Source organism: Tenrec ecaudatus, chromosome 14 (genome assembly GCF_050624435.1).
Source record: "Tenrec ecaudatus isolate mTenEca1 chromosome 14, mTenEca1.hap1, whole genome shotgun sequence".
Classification (NCBI taxonomy): Eukaryota; Metazoa; Chordata; class Mammalia; order Afrosoricida; family Tenrecidae; genus Tenrec; species Tenrec ecaudatus.
Window position 1 is genome coordinate 97,988,719 of NC_134543.1, and position 26,359 is coordinate 98,015,077.

The window sequence follows — 26,359 nt, forward strand, 5'->3', positions numbered from 1 at the left end:
ATATTCTAAACGGACTGGTGATGGTTACACATATCTGTAAATACACTAAAACCCACTTTAAAGGATGAATTATATACTGAATATTTTATCAATAAAGCTGTTTTTTTTTATGTTGATTTTGGATCAGATGAACATGGTTGGTCCTGTCAGTTGTAGCCTGAAAGGTCAGTCATGGGACTCCACTCAGGAAGTTTGGATTGGGTTTGCAGATAATCTTAAGTCGTGTGGACTGAAGAACTGGTAGTTAAAGGTCACTATCATCTCCAGGTACTATATGTAACCAATATGGTTGGTTGGTGCAACCTGCATCTTTCCCTGTCAGGGCCCTTATCTCTTACTTGAATTAATGCAAGAATTTCCTAGCAGTTTTTGCTGGCTCCACTCGGCTCCTAAAATCTATCAGCCACAGGATAATGGTTTTGAGGTTTATATAAAAACTTGTTAAACTACAGATATACGATAGTGCTCTACGGATATAAGCAGAGGGTTAAATCTATCTCCTCTGTTTTAAAACCTATGATTTCCCTGTTACCTAAAATAATGACCAAATTTCCATAGAATGGTCTTCACACTTTTCATATTCGAGCTAACTTCCCTCTTCAAGCAATGCTACTCCCTGGACAATTGACTTCCCAGATCATTCCGCCCCATGAGCTATGTGACCCACTTCGTCTTTGCCTAGGAAGCCCTATTCAGCTCTTGAAGACTGGGATCTCAGGTCAAACCTGCCGGTAAATCATGATAAGGTAATTGATCAAAATCAATGCTTTTTTCCTTGGGATCCTACAAATCTCTGGTGAAACACCATAGATTTAGACGGCAATTCCAGCCATTGGGAGGCGCTATTGCCTAGCTCTCATCTACCTAGGACATCCTCTGCTCCACCTCCAGTGCCCTGGAAAGCGCCTGGTTCCGGAAACGACTGTGCGGGTTAGAGCAACCCAAAGTCAAGTCCACGTCCACACACTGCAGAAGATAACCCAACAACACCTACAGGTCTCAGGAGGCAATTTATATTCCAGAAAGTGGTGAGGAGGGTTGCAAAGGGCGATGCCCGTGCATGCTGGGAGATGTAGTCCCGGCCCGACCGCACTACCTCTTGGGTGTTGCAGTCCTCCATTTGAACTTTTCCAGTTCCCTGGAAAGAAGGGAATTAGTCTTTAAGACACCCTCCCACGCAAAAAAAAAAAAAAAAAAAAAGGCGATTCATAATAGCATGCAAACTCCCCGGGCCAATCTCCGGCTGACTCCCGAGCCGTGGCCCGAGAGCGAGAAGACGGGCGAGGTGGGCGGGGACACGTCACGTCGACGCGGACGTGACCGCGCCCACGAGGACTTGGCGGGATTTCCGAAGGCCGCGGGCTGGTCGCGCGCCGCGGCTAGTCCTCCACGGTTGCCTAGTTAGCAGCTTCGCTGCCTCGGGGTTGGGCGCGAAAGGCCGAGACAAATAAGCGGCGGAGAGTCGGGGCGAGTGAAGGGACTTGGGGCCCGCCGGGGCAGCGCTCGCCAGGCCGGCGGACGGAAGTCGGAGCGCGCGCCCACCAGAACCAACCGCTGCCGGCTGAGGTGAGTGCAGGGCGCCGGCGGGCCTCCCCTCGGCCGCGGCCTCGGACCCGGGCCGGGAGGCGCCCCGGAAGCCCCGTGGTGGCGGAGCAGGGCTTGCCCGGGCCCGCGGCCCTGGAGCTTTGGCGGAAACGGCCGCGGACGGGTCTGAAGAAGAAGCTGAGGAGAAGCGTAGCCACCGTGGTATCCGGCATCCGCGCTTCGGGGCCGGGAGCCGACACCCTGAGCGGTGCAGGGATAGGTCGCGTCTCGCGGGCGGGTTTTCTCGATTCCTCTTCAGCCCTCTAAGGTTACGTCATGATTTGCTTACCGCGCCCCGGCCTCCAGTTGCCAAACAGCCGCCGGCAGCGACCCGCGAGGACAGGGTGGACGGGCGCCCTAGGCCTTGCGAGGCCGGAGACCGACGCCGCCACGCTAACTCGGGGAGCCGCCGCGGGGTTCCAGCGGCGACCTGCCGACCTCTGATCTTTCCTTTAGCCGCCCAACCCTGGGCTCCTCCAGGTGCCGAAAAGATGTTTCCATCGTGTGCTACGGAAGCCTGTGCACGTGGTGCCTAAGGACTGATCTGAAGTGAGAGTCGTCACACCCCCACCCCGCAATTGATAAAGTGTAATCGATGCATAGGAGCATACACGGATCACAGAGTTTACAGCTCGCTGAATTCCGACAAAATCAATATGGACGGAGTCACAAACCAAAACCCTGTTTTGTCGATTCCCACTCAGTCACCCCAGGGGACAGACAAACTGCCCCCGGGGCTGGAAATCCTCCTTTGGGCGCCCACTGCCACATGTTTTCGGATCCTCGGAGAGACTGGTGGCTGGCCTTGGGGTTGGCAGCCAATCACAGTAGGTCAGGAACTGGAGCACCTCAAAGCTTCCTTTTTCTGCCAGCTTTTGCTAGAAGTACTTACCTCAGGCCACAGCTGAAGCACTAGGAATGGAGGCTCAGGGCAACCAATCTGTACCTCCAGGTATCCCCTTACTGAACGGTGGAACTAAAGCACTTTAACCTTTCATCAACCATTTTAGGTTTTTAAAATTTTTTTAAACAGCCTATATTTAAGAGGCTATATTTATTGAACATCAAATATTTATCATAGAGGTAAATAAAAATAAGACTTAATCTAGCTACATCCTCAAGAAATACAAAGTAAGGGAACAGAAGAATCGTTGATATGGTGAAGCTGAATGTTTTTAAGAGACCAGTCCCTGGAAAAGAACATCATGCTTAGTAAAGTTGAAGGTCACGAAGAAACGGAATGCTGTCAAGGAGATGGATTGACGCTGTGGCTGCAACAGTAGGCTCAAACATGATGGGGGAGGATGGCACATGACAAGCCAGCCAGTGTTTTGTTTCATGGTGCACAGGGTCGCTGAGGTGGAACTCAATGTCACCAACCAAAGTCCTGCCTCTTCCCAGTGGTTTCTGATAAAACTAGAGAGATAACTAGACAGGAGGATGCTGTGAGAGGTTTGTTCTTTTTTCCTGAAATGGATAGGCCAGTAGTTAGACTACAAAGTCTAGCAAGCCTTCAAACATCTGTCAAAATGAAGTTTACAGTTTACATGCCCCACAGTATTTCTGTATTGTACTTCCTGATGGCCATTTGTATTTTCCAGTCTGGAACACTGCGTAATGGCTATGCAGATGCAACTTGAAGCAAATGCAGATACTTCAGTGGAAGAAGAAAGCTTTGGCCCACAACCTATTTCACGGTTAGAGGTATGTGTTTAGTTGATAATTAGGTGATTATAAAGTCAGACTGGAGTCTATCGAATGAGAGGAATCTATTGGTTCATAAACTGTTGGGTTTGTACCTAGCGCCACGCTCCAAATCAAGAGTTTTCAGGAGGATTGTCCAGGAGCCTGTGGAAAGGCTCCCCATAGAATCTAGGACTCTTGTCAGCAGTTCTCCCGTACATTGTCATTTTTCTTTCTCAGAGTTGGTCAGAAGCTAGGAAGTCCTGGGATCCCAGAGTGGAGCCTCTGCATTTGCCGAAGTTTAAAAGTGCTTCTCAGGAAATCCCACTCGCTTTGGTCAGCTATGCCAGGAGGAGAGGAAAACCACTCTCCTCTGTTAACCCAGCTCCGCCTTTAAGCTTCTAACAGTTGTCATAGGCAGGAAGAAGTACATAGTGTTGTGAAGGGGCAAAAATCCAAGCTTCGCTTCCAGGCTGCACAAGAAAATCAAGCTCCAGAGCTAGGCACTCTCACAATTTCTGTTTGTTTTTATATGAGCACAGCTGACTTGGACCGACGGAAAGGGGAGCTGTAGGAAAATCGTTTATTCTTTTTGTCAGTTTTTGTTCAGAGTCATAGCTTTTGGTGTGAGCATCTTTATACCTCTGCATGTCTATTCCTCACTGCTTAAATATGCTCTTCAGGAATAGCAAGTGAGCCTGGTTACTACACTTGATCTTAGCCAAAAGGCTGAGAAGCGATAGAGCCTAGTTACTAAGAATAGTAGAGACTATTCTCTTTCCTCTCCCAAACCTTCCCTGACTCCCAAATGCATGGTCATGGTTTCAGAAGCTACTAAAACAAAAAATGGGACCTTGTACATAGGCTATAGGAAGAAAGAAGTGCCCTTGGGTGTTCTAAGAAGTAGTCCAAAGGTTCCAGCTTAAAAGTCCTTTTCTCCAGTCTTTACATCCGTTAGTTTAGAGCAGAGCTGTTCAGTTGTTTTGCTCTAAAACAGTTACATGATATGCCCAAATAATGATTCCCTTAGCTTTTGGTCAGCCTTATGAGTTTACCCCAACATAGTGTAAAAATCATGTCCTATATGCACTTCATGTGGGAAAGGTTGGAATTCAGTACACTGTCGGATCACTATGGGTTAGAATTGACTTGATGGTGGCAGCGAGGATATTTTAGAGCCCAGGATCTCAAAACTCATTTAGGTTCACAGTTATAAAAAGGTTGGTAATTAGTGGCTTAATCTCAGTACACAGAAGAGACCTCTTTCAATATGTATAGCCTTGCTCTAGTTTTAAATGACTGGTGTTTATAATCAAGAGTGGTAAGTTGTTAATAACCTGTTAGTATTGAGTTGGTTCTGACTTACAGCTACCCTTTAGAACAGAAGAACTGCCCGCATAAGGACTCCAAAGGTGTAGTCTTTATGGAAGCAAACTGCAGCATCTTTTACCTACAAAGTCACTGGTGGGGGTTGATATTAAAAACCCCATACAGGGAATTCTTTAAAATAAAACAGATACTGGGCTCAAATAGAAAGTAAATGTTTAGAAAATGATGATGGCAACATGTACAAATATGCTTAATATGCTCAATGTATGGAACATAAGCTCTGTAAGAGTCCCCAATAAAATGATTTTTTTAAAGGTATTCAGTTTTTGGTTATGCCACATTTCTTCAAAACGACGCTGTAGTAAGAGGGATAAATACCATCCTCATTTGATAGATGAACAAACTGAAACTTAAATTAATCCATCGTTTTCTTCCCTTGCAGCAATGTGGCATAAATGCCAATGATGTAAAAAAGCTGGAAGAAGCTGGATTCCATACTGTTGAGGCTGTTGCTTATGCACCAAAGAAAGAGCTAATAAATATTAAAGGAATTAGTGAAGCCAAAGCGGATAAAATTCTGGTACGTACAGCTTCTTTGTTGGGAGGCATTAGTAGGAATAATACCAAAGAGTTTACAGTGAAAGGAAACTCCTCATTCTCTTGAATTCTTCCTCTTTGTAGATGCAACCAGAGTTACTAGCCTGTCTTTCTATGTACCTCTTTGCATAAATTCAAATGTTCTCTACAGAATTAAAGTATCATTGAGTGTAACACAGTCATTGCCAAATTGTTGATCAGTTTACGCGCCTACTCTCCTACCAGCAGTTGAGTGGTATGTACATTATCTTTCTAGATATTAAGATCTCATACATTATAAATATACTTATTATGCAACCACAAAAATTTTTTTTACATATGAAAATGTTCCTGATGTAGGAAGCAGATTAACTGGTTTATAACTAGTTTTATCTGTGTGTGTATGTGTGTGTGTCTGTGTGTACATATGTATGTGACATTTCATTGGGAAAATCTACAAAAGATCACTTTAAAGCTTTGTTAAGAAGCAAAGATGTCACCTTGAGGATGAAGATTTGCCTGACCCAAGACCTGGTGGTTTTTTTTTGTTTTGTTTAAGTAGAATGCTTTTAATGTATGAATCAATTATTCAACATCATAGAGTGTGCTTTTACAGTATCAAACAGGATTATATTGACATTAGTCATTATCTGCCCTCAATTAAGACCATACCTTAAAGTTGACAGTAACTTAAATTAAAATACACCCATTTTTTTAAAGGGTTGAGATAAAACTTATCCACTAGCCCCTTATTCAGCATTCAGATCACCCATCTTTTGTATATGACTTCAAGGCCCATCTTTCCTACTTGCAAACGATCTATCTAACCAATATACCCAAACATTTCCTTATAACAACCCTTATAGATGCTGTGTATAACCAATAGCACCTATCAAAATGATCCTCAATGTTATTCAGCACTATGTGTTTTTAAGCACCTCATACACATACAAAAGCTGGACAGTACATGAGGAAAACTGAAAACTACTGTGTTTGAATAAGGTGTTGGTGAAGAATATTGACTGTACCATGGACTACCAGAATAATAATCAAATCTGCCTAGCGAAAATTAAAGCCTGAATGTTCCATAGAAGTGACGATAGAAAAATTTTATTTTATGTACTTTGAACTTGTTATCAAGAAGGGGCCATTCTCCGGAGAAAGACATCAAGTTTGGTAAAGACACAGTGAAAACCAAGATGCTCAATGAGATGAATGAACATGGTGGTGCTAACAATGGGCTCAAACAAGGAACGATTATGAGGATGTGTTAGACCTGGCAGTGTTCGGTCTGCTGTCTGTGGACTCACTTCTGAATCGGAACCAACTTGATGGTCCCTAAGAACACAACTTAGAAGGGTGTCAGAAAGTTCAGTTCCATTATTCCATGAGGTTTTTGTTTTGTTTTTTAAGCTTCCGGGCTAATAAATTTTAGCAAAACTCAAATGGATATCTTCCCAAATTCTTGAAGCTTTGCACCATGTGTCTGGGAATGCTGGCCCACATAAAACAATAGTTTTTCTATAGACCAATTATATAGACATGTTTTAGAAAAATGAGGAAGCCTCAAGAGAAGGGACAACAGCAACCTTGACAAATGAAGAAGCTGGCTGAGTTCCAGGAACTGGCAGAAGCCTGTAGAGTTAAATTCATTGATGCAATAGCTACTGGAGTTGGAGCTCGCGTTGCACGGCATTCTCTCCTATGGGAACATTTGACCTCGGCAGTCTTGTTCTGAGTGACTACTAAAACCACTGCAAAGATTAGACCATCAGTCTGTTAAACAAGGTTAAAGCTAGTGACAGTTTTACGGAATGAATTATAACTGAGACAAGTCTAGGACTTAGCAATACCATCCGGAAAGTAAGATCCAATTAGAACAATGGCTTCCATGTGTATCTTCTAAGCCAGTTTAAGGCAGAGAGGTTAGAATGTTATGGTGACAGTGATTTGAGGTTCCAGAGTGTAATCTTTGATACATTTTTCTCAAAGGACGCAGGACAATCATAGAGGCTTATTAGGAAGGAGTTTTAAGAAAGTTGCATTGATGAGGAAAAGGCCAGAAAAGTTGCACCAAGGACATTTTTCCCCATTGCAATAATGCCCCTGCCCATTCTTCAGAGGTGGCTAGGGCTATCCTATGAATTTTCATTGGGAAACCTTACCTCATCTATTCGACAGCCCCAAAAATGTGGCCCCCGATTCAAAGAACATTTTGAAGGAATACAACTCGAGCTCCTTGAGTGTACCCGAATCATTTTGACATGGGTAAATCAAAGTGTAGAACTCATCGTGTAAAGGTTAGAGAGAGGGAGACATGGCCTTCAGAAGTGGCCTAGATGGCAGGGTATGTCGATAAATAATAGCTTCACATTCCTATAGTCTTGTTTAGAAAAGGCTTCTGTGATATTGTAATGTTCTAACTTATACCATGTATATATGTATATTTCAGTATTACGGAACAGACGGGATAAATTCACTAAAATATTAACACTTAATTTTGGATGGTAGGAATATGAACAATTTTTATCTTTTTATCAATTTTATGAATTTTGTACCCTCTCTAGCAAGCATGTGTTACTTTGAAAATAGAAAAGCAGTTTTTATTGTCTGATTTAGTAAAGTTCTTCAAGTTCTTTCACTTTGCATAATCCCTCCGTCACCTTATCACAAACAAGATTCTTTAATGATGACAAGGAAATGTGATCGCAGATAATATGTAGCTCTTTGTTTCACCTTGATAAAATTTCATAAACATTTTTACTGATTTAAATGAATATTTGGTAAACAGATCCACTGCTGATGAGTCCATTCTGACTCAATAACCCCATTTGTGTACCTGAAACTTCATCCCTTTTACATGCATTCTCATTTGGCTTCTCTAATGATGCTAACAAAGGCAGTGCTTCCTTTAATGGGTAGAGCTAGTGTTTCTATTTTACAGCTGAGGCAACTTAAGCACAGAAGTTCAAGCCTTTATTCAAGGTCACACAAATGATGGAAAAACAAAAACGAATAAATCACACGACCATCAAGTACATCCCAGTGCTTAGTGCTACCACTTGAATAAAGACTCAAACAAGCTCACTGCTATCCAGCAATGCTGACTCAAAACAACCCTCTGGGTATCCGAGACTGTAATTATGTACAGGGGTAGAAAGCCCAGTCTTTGCCCCTCAGAGCAACTGGTGGTTCCAAACTGCCAACCATGTGGATGCAGCCCGACACAACCACTACACCACCAGAGAGCTCCGTGAACGAAGACTAGGGTAGTTACTCTCATCCTGGTGTACTATAGTCCTTCCTGATCCCTCGGCAATGTTTTATAGCTATTCTTTTTTGGCACATAATTACTTTAGCACCCATAATTTTGTTTTCTAAATATATTCCTTTGATATTTATTAGTTACCTAGTTTGATTAGCTTTACCCTTGAAATTTTATATAATTTAAAATAAGTATAAAATTGTATTTTCACACTTTATATTGATTTCTGATAGTTTTAAGACATTTTTTCTGAAAAGGAATCCTCAAAAATAAAAAATCTTGAATCCTTTGTTAATGAGTAACCTCAGTGCATTTGTTTCTGTTATATAACTTAGTCCCATGGATAAGAAAGCTGTAATTTCTAATAACTCAGCATACATTAATATGTACAGCAACAGCTAATTTATTGTGTATTCTTACATTAAGATTTTTGAATTTTTAACATTGGTACAGCTTTAATACTATATTACTTATTAGTAATTGAGTCATTTTTCAAATATTGTAATTTTTAAGTTAATCCCTAAAGCAAAGATGTGGCATGCCATCTGTGAAAATATGAAGTGCCTTTTATTAACAAAGATATTTGTTAACATTTTTACTTAAGAGTTCTGATTTTCTTAATAACTGTTTTAGAAGATTTTTGTGTGTGTAATGGCAGGAGCCAGTAGGGGTCCCTAAAGTCTATTGGTTGCTTCTCTCTGGGCATTACTTCCAGTGACTGAACAAAGACATGCCTTTTGTGATCTTATTTTAGAAGCCAAATCTGTGTTCTTGTCTGAAAAACAAATATGAGCCTGTAATAAGTGAATTCAATAGGCAAAATGTGTAGATATTGTATACACATCAATTCCAGAAATTTTCTATAGTGTTTCTTTGGAGTAAAGATGATGATTGTGTTATTTTCTTGTGAATGTTAAAGATTATTTGTTTGGTATTCTATCCCATCTTCTCAAATTTGTTAGAATTGACATTTTAACCAAGTATCCATTGTTGTGAGAAATGAAACTGTATTAAAGAACACTTACTTCCAAAATATAAATCAGAATAGTTGAGAGGAAAAAAATGATTGAAATAATTCATGCATTTGGTACCAAATTCTTTTGTTACTTTCTTTGAATTTTCAATTTTTAATATAATGGTAATTCACTTTTGAAGGAGCCCTGGTGATATGGGTTATGTGTTTGGCTAACAGAAAGGTCAACAGTTTGAAGCCACTATCTGCTCTACAGGAAAAAGATGAAGCTTTCTGTTCCATAAAGATTTACAGTCTCAAACCTAAAGAGGCCATTGTATCCAATCTTAAACGATCTCTGTGAATCAGAATCAACTCAATGCCATTGAGTTGGTTTGTGGAAGTAGCTTTTGTTTAACTATGCTATTTTGGTTCCACCTGTGTGTGCCACGGGGAGGGACTGCCCTCACCATGACCCTGTCTGCTAAGCCAGGCAGTGTGGCTGCCTCCCTGTCAGATGGAGCCATTCCCCTGCTGCTCCATCATGGCTTTCCACCCTGTGGCCCCAGGAATGTGTAGTTTCACTGGAGGGGATTCCTAGAGAGGGGGTTTCCAGCACCAGACTTCTGGGATGACCACACCTACCAGTGCTCAATACCTAGCTCTCCAGTGGGGTGGGACTGACCCTCTGATCCCATAGGGGAAGTCTGTTAGTTGGGACAAGCCATGTACTGTCTTATTTGGAGACCCCACTCACACAGGAAAGCAGCAACCTCTGAACCTGCCTCTGGCTGTGGGCCACAGGAACTTCTGGTCATGGCTGGTGGCTGGCTCAAGGTCGTTTGCTTGGCAGACAGGAGGCCCTGGCCAGGTCCCAGGGTGAAGGTGGTTGGGGTAGGGAGGGGCCCCTGGGGATCCTGAGATTTCTCCCTGAGTCGTCATCTGCCTGGGTCTCCCTCTGCTTACTTCAGGGCTAGTTTGTGCTGCTTTTTCCAGTCCCTTAAAGGTTGTTATTGATTTGTGATCATTTTTTCTAATATAGGTATTTACGGATAAAAATTTTTCTTTAAGCACACTACCTTTGGAGCAGTCCATACATTTTTATGTCATATCTTTATGCTCAATTATTTCAAAGTATTTTCTAGTTTCCTTTGTGATTTCCTTTTTTAATTTTTAAAATTAATTTTCCTTTTTGTTTATATAGTAGGAATCTTGTTTAATTCTCACATATTTGTGATTATTTGTGTTTTGGTTTTGTTCATACTGCAAAAACTCTTTACTATCAAAAATTTTAAATATGCAAAAGTGGAGAAAATATACAGTAATAAACCCCATGAATTTATTGTACAGCTTCAGTAATCAACCTGTGGCAGTTTTGTCCTTTTTTCTAGCTGTGTAGTTTTCTCTTTTCTTTTTTTCTTAATCATTTTATTAGGGGCTCATACAACTCATCACAATCCATACATACATCATCTGTGTAATGTACATTTGCACATTCATTGTCCTCGTCATTCTCAAGTTTTCTGTAAGTTTTGTGTTTGTTTATATACCCACTCCTGACGACTTTATTAAGCTCCAGAAACCAAGTCATTAGGTGAAATATGCATTATGAGAAAATGGAGGATGATCACATCATACTACAAAATAGATTGTGAATACATTATTACATGACTGCCAGACCACATCATTGTATAGCTTCCAAATTACAGGTGTGTGTCACTTAGCATCCATTTGGACAGTGTTTGACCTCATATGTCTGTGTTCCCATCAGTTTGTTTTAAAGGAAAGCAAGTCTGTTTTTAAATTTCTCAATAGTTTTAAAGACTCTCAAACTTAAACTCTTCTACCTCTAAACCACAAGTGGGATACAAGCAGACGGAGCAGAGGATGCGCTTGTAAACTATCTGACTTTGTCCAGCCAACAGAAGTGGGTGGAGCGGGGTAGACTCTGCCCTTTGCCTCCCTGCCCATTCAGCTCTCACAGCTAATGCCTCAGCTTCCGCTTCCCATTCCTCCAGCTTCTACTAGCAGTGGTGATGAGGAAACTGGAAGCAGGCCCTGGTAAGGTTTATTATGATGTTCCCCTAATATCAGAATGTATCTTTTTTTTCCCCAGAATGTATCTTGTACACTGAATGTGACACATTAGCCCACCCGTACCATTACATGACTACCAGATTACATCATCACATAACTTTAAGCATCACAGCCAGTTTCTCTTGCCTCATATGTAGGCATTCAGTATTGCCGGTGTATGTTATTAATGTGAAAAATAAGATTGTAGAATTTTTACTGTTGTTATGTGATGTGTCAGATAATAAGATAATCCGAAAGTAAGTTAGTAGGTAGGTATATAATAAAAATTTTGTAATTTTACCTATTTCTAAAAGCTTAGATTTCTCTGTAAGATGTCCAATTGCCTACATATAGGCTTTTGGTCCCCACTTTGCACACCCCCTTCATTCACAGTGATGTGATTTGTTTGTTCTTTGACACCTTGTGATCACACTGGCTGGTGTATTTCCATGTGGGCTTTGTTGTTCCTTAGCTAGATGGCCACCTGTTTATCTTCAAGCCTAAAACCTCAGATGTTACATCTTTTGATAGCTAGCTGGGCACCATCAGCTTTCTTCACCACATTTGCTTATGCTTTGTCTTTAGTGATCGTGTCATGGGGAGGAGTAGGCCAGTCAGGGTGCAGTGTAGCAATGATGAAACACAACTTTCCTCTAGTTCTTAAATGCTTCCCCGCCTGCCCCCCACTATTATCCCAATTCTACCTTACAAATCCGGCCAGACCGGAGGATGTACACTGGTACAGATAGGAACTGGAAACAGGGGATCCAGGAAGGATGAACCCCTCGGCCAGTAGTGAGAGTGGCGATCCAGGGAAGGTGAGAGAAGGGGGGGAACAGATTACAAGGAATCTACATGTAGCCTTCTCCCTGGGGGACAGACAGCGGAGAAGTACGTGAAGCGACATCAGGTGGTATAAGATATGACAAAGTAATTTATAAATTATCAAGGGGTCCTGGGGGGGTAAGCAGGGAGGGAGGGGGAAAAGGAACAGATACCGAGGGCTTAAGTAGAAAAGGTTTTGAGAATGATGAGGGAAACAAATGTGCTTGACCTAATGGATGCAAGTGTGGAATGTGAGGAGTTGTACGAGCCCCCAATAAAATGATTTAATAAATAAAGATAAAAAACCCATTTCAGTGGCATTACCTACATTCAGCACGTGTTACCATCACTATTTTCAAATTACAGACCAATCGTGGAAGACTTGTTAATGATTAAAAATAGAATGCAAATAAATGTTCTCAAACCTGACAATATAAAAGAAAAGGTATACCTCACAGAGAGGGAGAAAAGATAAAGGGATATTGTCCACATTATTACAAAATAGAATGATAAAAGTCAGTGTTTGGTGGAATGGGAAATAGAAACTAAAATATGGTGTTGAACTTTGTACTGTTCATTTTCCTTTGTTGTAAGTCAGGTGTAATGTGCAAGGGGCTTCAAAAAACTCTTAATTCTATTTTTTCACAAATTTTTTGAATGTGTGTGTGTGTGTGTAATGGTGACTTGAATTGATAAAACTAATTGTCATGGAGTGTGGAAATTAGTTGATTGTTTACTACCTCTCAACTAGAACTAGTATTTTGATGACTTTTTAAGGAGAAATTATTCTGGAAATTTTGTTAGATGTTATCTGTTCCCATTGTATTTCTAATTATTGTTTTAAATAAGCATATTATATATATTGATTTAACTTCTTATTTCCCCAGACTGAAGCAGCTAAATTAGTTCCAATGGGTTTCACTACTGCAACTGAATTCCACCAAAGACGGTCAGAGATCATACAGATTACTACGGGCTCCAAAGAGCTTGACAAACTCCTTCAAGGTGCTTACTCTGTGTTTGGAACTTTAATTAGGAAAGGTTCTAGCTGATAGAACAAAACTAAAGTATGTGAATAGGGTCTATGTGTTAAACATCATTAAGAGATAGGGAAAGTATACTCACTGAATAAGTGACACTTTCTAGAAGGTGGAATGTGACTTACAAAATGTTATCTGCAAGTTAAATAAATTTCATCCTCATTTAATATGCATTTGGAGAGTTAGCTCCCTCTGCCTACGGAAGTAGTCGGAATTATAACTACTCTAACACAAGGTTGAAAATCTAGTAACTGATTGAAAGATTCCATTTTTAAGTAGTGTTCATTATAGAAGTATACACTATAAAACTTCAAAGAAGCTGTAACGTTGCTGAACTTTTGGAAGTATTGGTGTCCTGAGTGCGGTTTGACTCTTGCTGTCCCCTCCCCAAATATTAATGAGGCTTTCTTTTTTAGGGACATAATAGCATAGGTTTAGCAATCAGATTCAAATTTGCGTTTTACTGCTTCCCCCACCCCTCCCTTCCACATCATTTATTGGCTCTATTACATGGGTGGGCACATTCTTTTATGCTTAAATTTTCCTATTTTCAGGAACCCTGGTGACATGGATGTTAAAGGTCTCTGCTTTTAAAGGTCAGCAGTTCAACTCCATTGTCACTGCAGGGAAGAAGGAGGTGGCAGTGTGCATTTGTAAACATTGACAGTCTTGGAAATCCTAGGGAACAGTTTTACTCTGTCCTGTAGGGTCATTGTGAGTCAAAATACACTCCACAGCAGTGAGTTTAGTTTGGTTTCTTATTTTCAAAATAAGATGAAAAATTCCTCTGTACTTTTTGAATTAAATAAAATGGTAGTTGTAAACATAAAACACAAGAAACACTATAAATGTTAGATGATATTTATAGACAAATACAGGGGCTTCAAAAAGTTGGAAGAAAAATTCCGTTATCTTTAAATGCCATTTTCCCACAAACTTTGAAGCCCGTTGTATGTATGTGTACATATACATATAGTTTATGGCTCTTTTTGATTTGTGGTATAGGTTTGTACCTTTCAGTTTATGTCCAAGCACTTAACCACTGTGCCACTAGGACTGTTTATGTCAAACGACACATAATAAAATTATATGTGACTACACACACACACACACAATTTAGTGCAGGAGCAACTTCAGAAATCAGCAAATTCTGTAGAATGTACAGAATTGGTACTGATACTGTACTGTAATTAGGCAAGATGTTAATGGGGCTGGGCAAAGAATACATGAGATTTCCCTGGACATTTATTTCTTTTTCCTATAAATCTATAATTGTCTCAAAATAAAATGGTCTCTTAAATGATCACTTGTTGGAAATTAGATATCCCAATTATGTACATAACTTTTTGGCAAGTATGAAAGATATTTCTATGATTGTAGTTTGCAAACATTTATATTGTGCTAAGGAGGGGTTTCTTGCTGCTCTCTTAGGTGGAATTGAAACTGGATCCATCACAGAGATGTTTGGAGAATTTCGAACTGGGAAGACCCAAATCTGTCATACGTTGGCTGTAACATGTCAGGTGAGCTGGTAGGTTCTAGCTAATAAAGTAAGCAAGAATTAGTTGTTTCCCGCTATTTTCAAGTTAGTCTCCAAGTGTTTGTGGGAAGGACACAAAAGACACTTTCTCTAGCCTGTAGAAGGCTCTGGCTAGTTAGAAGCCAGGCCTCTACTGTAAAACTCCTCCATGTCATAGAAACTTTTAGACCACTGATTTGAAAGACTTTCTCAACATCCAGTTCATCTTCTGGCTTCATCTACTTTCTTATCTAGCCTAAGCTTTAGGCTCTGTCATTAAAATCCTTGCCTTACAAATGCTTTCTCAGTTTATGTCTGTCCCTCGCCTGAAGAGTTGCTAACCTTATATAAACTCCCATCTGTCTTCTTAATGCCTATGCCCAAGTACCCAAGAACTGATCAGACCAGAGAAAAAGTGCACTATAAAGCTGACTGGCTTAACTTTAAATTCAAGATGACAAACTGTAGCCCTTAAAGCCACCTGGCAAATCAGGTGAGTTTCTTGAAACGTTTAGGTGTACTGTGCCCCTTAACAAGACAGCTGTCGCGCGCGGTGCCTTCCCTCCTCAAACCTCCTTCTTAGCTAGTGATGGAACCTGCGCTTGCAGACAGACCATTAAGGCCACCTGTGCTTGCCCCCATCTCTCGGAGTTTTTTGTTTTCCCAACAGTTTTATTGGCATGTAATTCACATATGCAATTCAGTAGTTCAGTCACATCAATCATTACCACAATCTGTTATAGAACGTTTTCTTCATCCTCTCTCAGATTATCCTGGTCGGTATACAAGTGCATGCTTAATACCTCTAATAGGAAAAATCCTTTCCTGGGTCTCTTCGACTTCCTCTGATATTACTATAATCCCATTTGTGGACAAACTTAGAAACCGATTAAATCATTGATCAAGATTGTACAGTGTTTAGAAGATCGAGGAAGAAAAGCAGATGTCAGAGCTTTTAAAACTTTTCATAAGAGGGTTCACAGGGGGCGAGGAGAGGAGAGAGTGGGGAAAAATGAGCTCATACCAAGGCCTCAAATAGAGAGCAAATGTTTTGAGAATGGCGATGGCAACAAATGCACAATTGTGCTTGACATAATGGATGGGTGAATGAATTGTGATAAGAGTTGTACAAGCCCCAATAAAGTGATTTTTTTTTAAAGACAATAGTCTACCTATCCAGGAACATGGTAATTCGTTCCATTTGTGAAAGTTCCCTTCAGTTTCTTGAAGGAGAGTTTGTAGTTTTCTTTGTGTAAGTCTTTTATGTCTCTGGTAAGATTTATTTAAAAGCATTTCATCTTTTGTGTCTCTTTTGTAAATTGCAATATTCTTTTGATACCTTTTATTGGTGTCATGCAATATTCCAACTAATTTCTGTATTTTATCTTATAGCCTGCTACACTGCCAGATTTTTCAATTTGTTTTAGCAATTGTTTATTTGAATTTGGGTTTTTTAAAATATATATAGGATTTTGTCATCTGCAAATAAAGAATTTTTATTTCCACTGGAAAAAAATCTTTTCATGAGGGCAGAACCTTTCATTGGCTTGTTCTCTACAGCACTGCAAGTGTTTAAGTCAGAGCTTGAAATTATTTTAAAAATTAAATTTAAAATTAAATCAGTGCTTTGGTACTCAGTAAGTACTCAGTAACATTTGACTGGCTGTGTTGACTTCAAAATAAGTTTAGAATTGATTCTATAAGGAGTGACTGGAATGTATGTTAGATAGCAAGAGAGTTCCAACAAGTAGACCTGAGTCAGGGTTGGCTTTCCTGTAATGTCACAGTGGCATTTTAAAACAGCTGTTTCCTTTTAACCATTAATTTTCTGATAGAGCTCAGAGAATAGCTATAGGTCTCACAGTTTAATGTCACTCTTCTCTTTTCAACTCCTCACTTTCTCCCCACCTCAATTCCATCCTTCCCACATTACAGGAATTTGGCATGATATGTGGCCTTTTTAAACAATTGTTTTTCCTGTGTTGTTTTGACGAATTCCTGTGGAATAAACATTCAGAGTACAGTACACAATATCCATAGTTGTCTTGGTAACTGAGCTTATTATGTTGGCAATGTAAACTTGTACAAACGAATCCTAGCCTGGGAATGTTTATTAAGTTGTCAAATAATGTCTGTCAACAGTAAACTGAAGCAAAATTATCAAATAAATATATCTCTATAAAAATAACTGAACAAATAGTTGAACAATTAAATTAGAATTCTTTTGATTTTTTTTCCCCTCAAAGAACAAATGCTAATTTGTAAAGAATGCTAATAATGGAAAGAATTACATTCCAGAGCTTAAGAAATGGAACCAGGGTACATATCAGGGGACTTCCAAAAGTTCGTAGAAAAATGGAATTAAAAGATAATAGCACTTTCCCACGAAGTCTTTGAAACTTCATATGGAGAGGGTGTTATGTTACTAAATACTATCTACTCTCATTGCTCAGATTTCATCAGCTGAATCTAATGGGCTGCTGTCTTATAGTGAAGCTAATAAGGTTGAGAGCTACTGTTATAAAAATTAATACTGTATTCTTGTTCATAGATTAATTTTAAAGTCCGAGAAGACAACACAAAGCCAATTTTATTTATTTTTACAAATCCAATTTTAAATGCATATACCTAACTAAAATTCCACATCTGCTCGAGGATAAATGTATAAAGACTACACCACAGCGTTCTTAGAGAAAAATGAAAAACCACTTACATCAACTAACAAAACAGGAAGAAGCGTTAAATTATGGTCGACGGCGGGTGGCATCCTAGCTCAGTATACACGCTGACTGCCGTGCAAGAGTTTTTATTTGTATTTATGTTTTTTTTCCTTTTTTGCACCTGTAGTAACAACTGAACATACACAATATCTGCCCCTTTATGTCTGGCTTATTTTACTTAGGTAATGTTTTCAAGCTTCATCTTTACGGTAGCATGTATCAAAGCTTCATTTTTATTTATAGCTGAATAATACTCCATCGTATGTTTATATTGCACTTTATCCATTCATTTGTGGGCACTTGGTTGTTTCTACTTCTTGGCTCACATGAATTATGCTTCAGTGAATATTGGTATACCTGTGTGCTTGAAATTTATTACATACGTTGACCCACCTACTGCAGTCAAGTCATTTCTGACTTATCGCGAATGCTATACAGGGTTTCGAGATTGAAATCGTCAAGAGAGCTTTATTGTTGTCCCTCAGAGCAGCGGGTGGGTTTGGACCCTGGCCATGCCTAACGCACTGTACGACAAGAGCTCCTTCACAAGTCTATATTGCTTTTGTAATTCTGCCTCTCTTCGCTCCCCACACACACACAAATTCTTTAAAAGATTGTAAAGGGAAAAATTTGGTGCTATGAAGCCCTTAATGGGAAATCTCCTAATGGAATTTCTTTAGGATTTAAAGGTGATTTGTGGCTATAAAATAGATTTCTAGGCTGGAAGCCCTACGTTAGCATCACCCACTTAGAATATGGAGAGCTCATAGGTCTCTGGCATGCGAAAGGTGACTGCAGCGTTTCTGTGGCACTCCGTGTGCCTTTTCTCTACTCTTGTGTTCTGCTTTTCCATTTTCTCATTGTCTTTTTGTTATGTCTCTGGACTTCTGGAGCAAGTATCTTATTTTCCTTTTTGCTCACTCTTCAAACGTCCTAGATGCCCCTGGTGCAGCCAAGCCCTCTTAAAGGCCCTGAGGAATGAACTCTGCTCAGTCTGTTGAAGTATAAGCTTTGGTATGCATCTCGGTGTGGGAGTTTCTATATTGATTAAAGCTAAAGTAAATGATTTCTCAAATGTTTTTATGCTTAAGAGAATTGCTCAGTCAGTATTGTATGGGTATATAATCACAGAAATGTACTGCCTAAGGTGAACCATATTTCGAAGCACGCTTACTCAGGGAAGACCTTATGTGTTAGGGGACACATGAGCTTATCTTTACTCGCTATAGTTCTATCAAAAGGTAAGCCTCCTATATACCTCTTGTTGTCATTTTAAAGTCTTTCCCCTTAAATGTTCCAGTCAGTTGTATCAAACTTTCATTTCCTCTGCTTCTGTTCTTTCTAGCTTCCTATTGACCGGGGTGGAGGTGAAGGAAAGGCCATGTACATTGACACGGAGGGCACTTTTAGGCCAGAAAGACTGCTAGCAGTGGCTGAGAGGTAGGTTACTGGGTTAGAGGGGGCGGGGGGTAGGGGTGGGATAGCTGTGCTGCTACAGTAGTGATTGCTGGGATTGTTTGTTCGAAGAGTGTTTCTTCTTTTCTACGGTTCCACATCTGTCCTTGACAAAGTTGTATTGGTGTTTCAAGAGAATACCTTCCTTAGAGAGAAAAAAAATCATTGTTCTAGTCAAGAATTTATGTGTTGCTTTCACAATTCATTTTTTAAGAAAACTGACAACACAAACTTTAACTGTACATTAACTATATGACTTCCAGAGAGAAACTTCAGATTCAAAGACCTAAATAGATTGAAAGTAAAGGGAGAGAAAAGATAACCTATGAACACTATAGGAGAGGTGGAGTGACTAGACAGCAAGAATATGATACTTGACTAGTGCTAGAAATGAACTTAATTGGCGTAGAGCACTCCACCCAACAGCAGCATAATGCCCATTCTTCTCAAGCACTCCAGAGTAGATGATACGTTTGGCCGCAAACAAATGCCCAGTAAATTCTTAAAACCTGATGCAACTCAGGCTCTCTGACCACAGTAGAACTCAGAGGTTGACACAGAGAGAAATCTAAGAAACCTGTATGTTCTCCCTCCCCCCCCCCCCCCGCCCCCTAAAAAGGACAATGCATCGTGACCAATTAGAAATTCAAGATTGGCCTCACATCCAGAAGGCAATTGCCCCATGTTAATAAAGGATACATTAAACCAGGCATAATGAAGCCTCAACAAGCTAGGAATCAGAAGCTTCTCAGCCTGTTAAAGGACAGCAACCCAAAACACGGCTAACATATTTAATGGTTGAAGTAAATGCTTTCCCTTAAGAAATAAGGCAAGGATGGTCATGCTCACCACTTGTATCTAACACATTACTGAAGGTCCTATTCAGTGTACTAGGGAAGAAAATGAAATGAGAGACATTCTGATTGAAAAGGGGGAAAAAATTGTACAACTAAGTTGGAGTTCTTACACTTGATTTTAAAACTTATGGAAGAAGCTGTTGCAGTAAACAAGAGAGTATGCTACTAGCATAGGTGAAGCATAGATCAACAGAACTGAATTGAGAATTTGTTTACGGTCAGTTGATTTTTTTTTTCTTTTTTCCTTTTTTAATTGCAGTGAAAATACACATGACAGGCCAGTTGATTTTTATAAAGGAGTCAAAGCAATTCAAGAGCAGAACGAACCTTTTATTAATGATGCTAATGTAGGCAGATATGTGCAAAAAGGTGAATTTAGAACCTTAACTGCCAAAAGGCAATTCAAATGGGACATAAAAGTGCAAAACTAGTACTTCCGGAAGAAAACAGCAGTAAATCTTCATGACCTTGAGATAGGTAAAAAAAAATTCTTAGCTACAATATCAAAAGCATAGTTCATGAATTAAAATTGATAATAGTCCATTTTCATTTCAACAAAATAAAAAACGGTACTACAGAAGTCACTATCAAGAAAGGGAAAAGAGAAGATGTCGGATGGTGTAAAATATGATAAAATAATAATTGTTTATAAATTGTCAAGGGTTTGGCGGGGGAAGTGGGGAAGGAGGAGAAAATGAGGAGCTGATGCCAGGGGCTCAGATGGAGAATGGGTGTTTTGAGAATGATGATGGCAACATATATACAAATGTGCTAGACGCAAATGATGAATGTATGATTGTAAAAAGAGTTGTATGAGCCCCTAATAAAATGATTTTTTTTTTTAAAGAAAGGGAAAAGATAATCCACAAAATGGGAGTTTCATAAACCACACCTGATAAAGGATCTAGAGTCCAGCATGTATAAAGAGCTCTTATAACTCAACAATTTTAAATAGCTCAATTAAAATATGAGCAAAGGATCTGAATAACATTGCTCTAAGAAAGACAAATAAATGACAGATGAATATGTGAAAAGCTGTTCAGCATCAGTCACCGAGTTAGCACATCACACCCACTAGCATAACTACTGAGAAACACATGTTGCTGAAGATGTGGTGAAACTTGCTTCATACGTTGCTAATGAGAATGTAAAACCATGCAGGCACTTTGGACACCAGTTTGAAAGTTTAAAAGTTAACACCTTACTGACTCAGGTATCATTCACTTTGAATTTTTGCTTGATAGCTGTTTTTGTTGAAGGAAGGCATGCTGAATCAGAATATTTTCATTTTCTCTTTTTCCTTTTTCTCCTTTCTTTTCCACAAACCCTGTGTCGAGGGCTGATTTTCAATAGATCGCAGCTGCTCTGTTACATTTGAAACCCCGACCCAGAAGCAGGTTGTCTACAAATGGTCTAGCACCAGGTTCCCCATGGAAATAGGGATTTTTTTTTTTTACCTTACACATATTCTTTTGGACTCTGGGGATGGAGTTTTGTGGGACTAACCTGGGGGCTTTGGAAAGTCCCTGATAAAAATTTTGAAGTCCCCTTTATATGTCCATCTTAACCCTAGAATATATTATGTGAGACATACCTGTTACTCTGGATGATGGGTAAAATTATGTGATATACCCATGTCCCTCTGGACTTGAGTTTAAGATAAGGGCAGGCACATGCTCTCTTAACAATTGTGTATAACTTGGAGGACATGAAAATTTGGTGAATATGGAATCATCTCAAAGAGCACTATCCAAGTAATGCACCCAAAACCACTGCCAGCAAGTTGCTTCTGACTCATAACAACCCTGTAAGATGGAGCAGGACTTCCCCTCGAGGGTCTCGAGTCTTTTAAATCTTTATGGGAGTAAACAACCTCATCATCCACAGAGTTGTCGGCAGAAACATTTAAGCCACTAATTTGTGATTAGCAGTTCGATATGTTACCACCAGCCCCAGAAATATGCTTACAAAGCTTATGTCCCAGTTGAAAAACTTAAAGAAGCGAAGTTTTAGAGAATCAAATCTCTAAGATGCATCACCTTATACAATAACTATCCTACAAAAAACAGTAATGGTGCCAACGTGACCTTTTTAGAAAGATTCTCTATGGCGTTGTTCAGTAACGAGTATCCAGATGCTCTTGTATTAGGATAAAATAGTGGCGAAACAGTGTACTAATACCTGTAAAAACAGATGAACTTCAAAAACATACCAAGTGGTAGAATATGAGGCAGCTATAAGAAGACATTGTTTTGATCACCCACTGTATTCCCAAACCTTACAACAATGCATGTCTGTTAATGAGTTAAAGACTGTTAATTAAGGAAATGCTTATGACTGCTTTGCCAACTAAAATAGTTTTTGTTTACTTGGTTCCAGTTTTGTCAAGGTGCCCTTGGACTTTCCAGGAGAATAGCATTGTTTACTTAACTCAGGAAATGTTTCAGCGCTAGAGATGAATTTTTCATCAGTCTGGGTACCAAGGCCAATATAACACTGCTCTCCACCTCCCCCTCCCTTCCAGATATGGCCTCTCTGGCAGTGATGTCCTGGATAATGTTGCATATGCGCGAGGGTTCAACACAGACCACCAGACCCAGCTCCTGTATCAAGCATCAGCCATGATGGTAGAGTCCAGGTATGTCCTCAGCAGGAGGCACTGAATACACTTATGCTCTCCCAGGGCTCTTACCCTGTGTCATGTAGAAGCTGTTTGACCACATAGATAGTAGATAGAATTAAAAGTGGGCACAGTTCCATTTTCAGATTGTTTTTTGACATTTCCTTTGTTGTCCAGAGCAAGTCACTATCACAACATAAAGGCAGTCCACGTGAACTTCATGTGACTCTTGCTGTTGTTGCCGGACCTCAGATGTGATTGATGTATAATAGTCAATAAAATGTCCAGATACAGATAGAACTTACTGATATGACACTTTAGGGTAGTGAGGGAGAGAGAAGATTCTGATGTAGACTAGAAATAAGCCTCAGGAGAGAAGCATAGTGCCAGCAGCCTGAGCACGGTGTAGTCGGCGCGCCCAGCAGTGCCTCCTCCCTGAAACTCCTAGAACGTCTTCAGCTCACAGCAAGGGCCAACCTGACTTAAGCTCTCCCGAGATGGCCAAGCAGCCAGACTACAACCTGGAGAAAATTGAGAACAAAGCAGAACCCACCATAGACATTCTTCGCAATTACCTGCAAGCTTTCAAGAAGGCCCTGGCCCTGGTCATGCAGGTGCAAGAGCAGCCCAGCAAAGAAACCAGAAGCAAGAAAAAGCTCCAGTGATGACTCTAAACAAGCCTGAAGATAATGGAAGTTTCCCACAAACTCTTTGAAGCCCCCTTGTGTCTATCTCACAACTTCTGCCTGTTCAGTATTTACAGGTTTAAGCCTTATTGACAGTAATTACAAGAATCTGTTTGCACGCTAACATTCCATGATCCATGTAGTTTTCCATCACCCCTAACTTCCAACCCCCACTTTCTGTATACTGACCCTAGTAACCACTAATAAACTTTGATATCAAGAAAGAAATAAGCCTCAGAGAATCCTGTTCCCTGTAGGTACGCACTGCTAATTGTAGACAGTGCCACGGCCCTCTACAGAACAGACTACTCTGGTCGAGGCGAACTGTCAGCCAGGCAGATGCACCTGGCCAGGTTTCTGCGGATGCTTTTGCGACTTGCTGATGAGGTAAGCCTAGGGGGTGGGATGGGATAACACAGTCTACTTTTGCCAACCATGGTACCAGGAGCCTTGCTGGGAGAGCAGGAGTTCAGGGCCTAGTGCCATTCAGCTGGAGCCGTGTGGTACAGTTGGTTACACACTGGACTGCTAAGTTAGCAGTTCGAATCCACCAGCTGCTCCTTGGGAGAAAGATGCTGCTGTCTGCTTCTGTAAAGATTGATACCCTCAAAAATCTCAGGGAATAATTCTCTGTCCTCTAGCATAGCAGTGCATTGGAATGGACTCAGTGTTGGATCATTGAGTGTGGATCATTGAGCTATCAGATAAAAAATTCTCTAGACATGAGTCATGGATTTGTGGTGGAAAGGGTAGCATCATTTGGGTCCTTGGAATGTGTGTGGCTGCACAGTGACATTGTCCTTTCCTCCTCAGTTTGGTGTAGCAGTGGTAATCACTAACCAGGTGGTAGCCCAAGTGGATGGAGCAGCCATGTTTGCTGCAGATCCCAAGAAACCTATTGGAGGAAACATCATTGCCCATGCCTCAACAACCAGGTAAGTTGATGGGACACGTGGATTCTTGGGATAATCATATCAACTCAGTAGATAAAGAAAATATAGCATTTCTATCTTAAATCCTATTAAAGCTACTGACATAGGTAAGTGTTTGGGTGTTATTGCTAACTCTAATTTTCATGTTTGGATTAGTACAGGTATTTGCCTCTAAATCATTCATTGCACACTTGACCTTAGCCAAAAGGCTAAGAAGCGATCTAAATCATTCATTGAATAGTTAAACCTGTTAATTCTGACTCACAGTAACCCTAAAGGACAGAATAGAACTACTCCCCACTACCCCTAAGGTTTTCAGAAGGTTATAACCTTTGCAGTAGCAGGCTGTCATATCTCCTTCCCCATCCCCCCTCTGAGTGAGTGGTGGGGGTCAGGCTATTCAGTTGATAGTTGGATGCTTAACCACGGCGCCACCAGAGCTCCTACAAAGTCATTCAAAGCTCTCAAATATGGATGTGTGGATGTGAATTTGCGTGCCTCTCCCTGATAATAAAGACACTGTTAACAGTTGTTTCAGTATTGGATAATCCAGAGAGGACAGGGCTGGCGTGGATGCCTTCAGGTTGGAAGTGCCCTGGTACTTCAGGTTGGAAGTGTCTGGTACCCAGACTCTAATCCTCTCTAGGATCTGTGTTAATTTTAAAAATTTAGATTTACCATGGGTGGATGTATTAATTGTAAGGGCTGTAAGAACCCCCAATAACATTTTTTTTAATTTAGATTTACCATAAGAAATGGAATTTTTCATTGTGAAACTTTGGCACTTTGTCCTGTCATTGACCAGACTGTACCTGAGGAAAGGAAGAGGAGAAACCAGAATCTGCAAAATCTATGATTCTCCATGTCTTCCCGAAGCCGAAGCTATGTTTGCCATCAATGCGGATGGAGTGGGAGATGCCAAAGACTGAATCAGTGGGTCTGTACCTGTTGTAAACAGGGGCTTCAGTCTAGCGGAGAACTGCTCCCTGGGGCTCTTCACAAGCCTCTTCCTGTTGTGACTGCCAGGAAAAGTATGCTGGGAAAACTGCTGTGGTATCGGCTTTTCTGTCGGTATAAACAGGATGCAGGTCAGTAGTCACAAGTGAATCTGAAATGCTGGTTCCTTCTGAAGTATATGAATCTATGTGATTTCTTTGGTTTTTAGAGATGAGCTGTGGAACACCTTGTTAAGTGCCTTGTGGGGTGACTAGCAGCTACCGGACAAACACGTCTTATATTTTCAAGAGAGCTAATGCTGGGGAGATAGTCTGTTTCTGAAAGGTGATGATATAACTTGCGTTCACTACGTCTCCTCACAGGTTTTTCTCTCCTGTCAATCTGTAAACAGGTGTTTACATGTTTGTGTCCAGACTGTTTGGGGTTAAGGAATGCTGAGTAGACCTGGCAGGCCACCAGCACTTCACTATATGCTTGGATATTTGCTGCTACCAGTGCAAGCTAATTCTGAGATTTTAGCATTTCAGATTAAGCAAGCATTTTCAGTATGAAACTGGTAATAAAGTAGTTTTACTTATAGTGGTGTGTTGAGATTTATTCTTTGGCAAGCTGAATGTTTCAAAATAGGGCTACCATAACTTTTGGGCACTAGCTAGGAATAGTCCAGTCTATATAGTTTTTTAAGTTTGCAAAGTATGCATCCTTTAGTGCCCTACATTGAGATGATTGCGCTTCCTACCTTTTAGTCTGGTAATGGAGAATATTGGAAAAATTTCCCATAGCTTTCCTGTGGCCTTTTTTATTCCATAAGTCTGAGATCTGGTCCTTGCTCTGATTACTTTAGGGTTTGAGATATGCTTTGTCACTTTCATGAATATACCTAGGGTGGGTTTGCCTGCCTTTTCCAGTTCTTACGGGCTTCTCTCAGTATTGCTGCCGCCGCCTCCACCTGTTTATCCACCATGTGTAGAAAGAACAGGCTACATGCTGCAACTGATTTTTCTGTTTCTTTTTTTCCTGGTCAAGTGAGGCCTTTATTTATTTAAATAATTTTATTAGGGGCTCATACAACTCTTATTACAGTCCATACATACATCAATTGTGTAAAGCACATTTGTACATTCATTGCCCTCCTCAGTCTCAAAACATTTGCTTTCCACCTAACCCGCTGGCATCAATTCATTTTTTCCTCTCCTCCCCTCATGAACCCTTGATACGTTACAAATTTTGTCATATCTTGCCCTGTCCGATGTCTCCCCTCACCCACTCTTTGTTGTCTGTCC

General features: G+C 40.4%; 1 protein-coding gene across 1 annotated transcript; it reads left to right on the forward strand.

Annotated features, from left to right (window-relative positions):
- Nucleotides 1–1,306: 1,306 nt before the first annotated feature.
- Nucleotides 1,307–25,655, forward strand: RAD51 (RAD51 recombinase). Its single transcript, XM_075532129.1, has 10 exons — nucleotides 1,307–1,566; nucleotides 3,186–3,288; nucleotides 5,039–5,176; nucleotides 13,178–13,295; nucleotides 14,762–14,853; nucleotides 18,915–19,009; nucleotides 22,406–22,519; nucleotides 23,445–23,574; nucleotides 24,001–24,122; nucleotides 24,925–25,655. Exons 2-10 carry the CDS (start codon nucleotides 3,202–3,204, stop codon nucleotides 25,046–25,048), a joined length of 1,020 nt encoding a protein of 339 aa, XP_075388244.1. The 5' UTR covers nucleotides 1,307–1,566; nucleotides 3,186–3,201; the 3' UTR covers nucleotides 25,049–25,655.
- The last annotated feature ends 704 nt before the right edge of the window (nucleotides 25,656–26,359 follow it).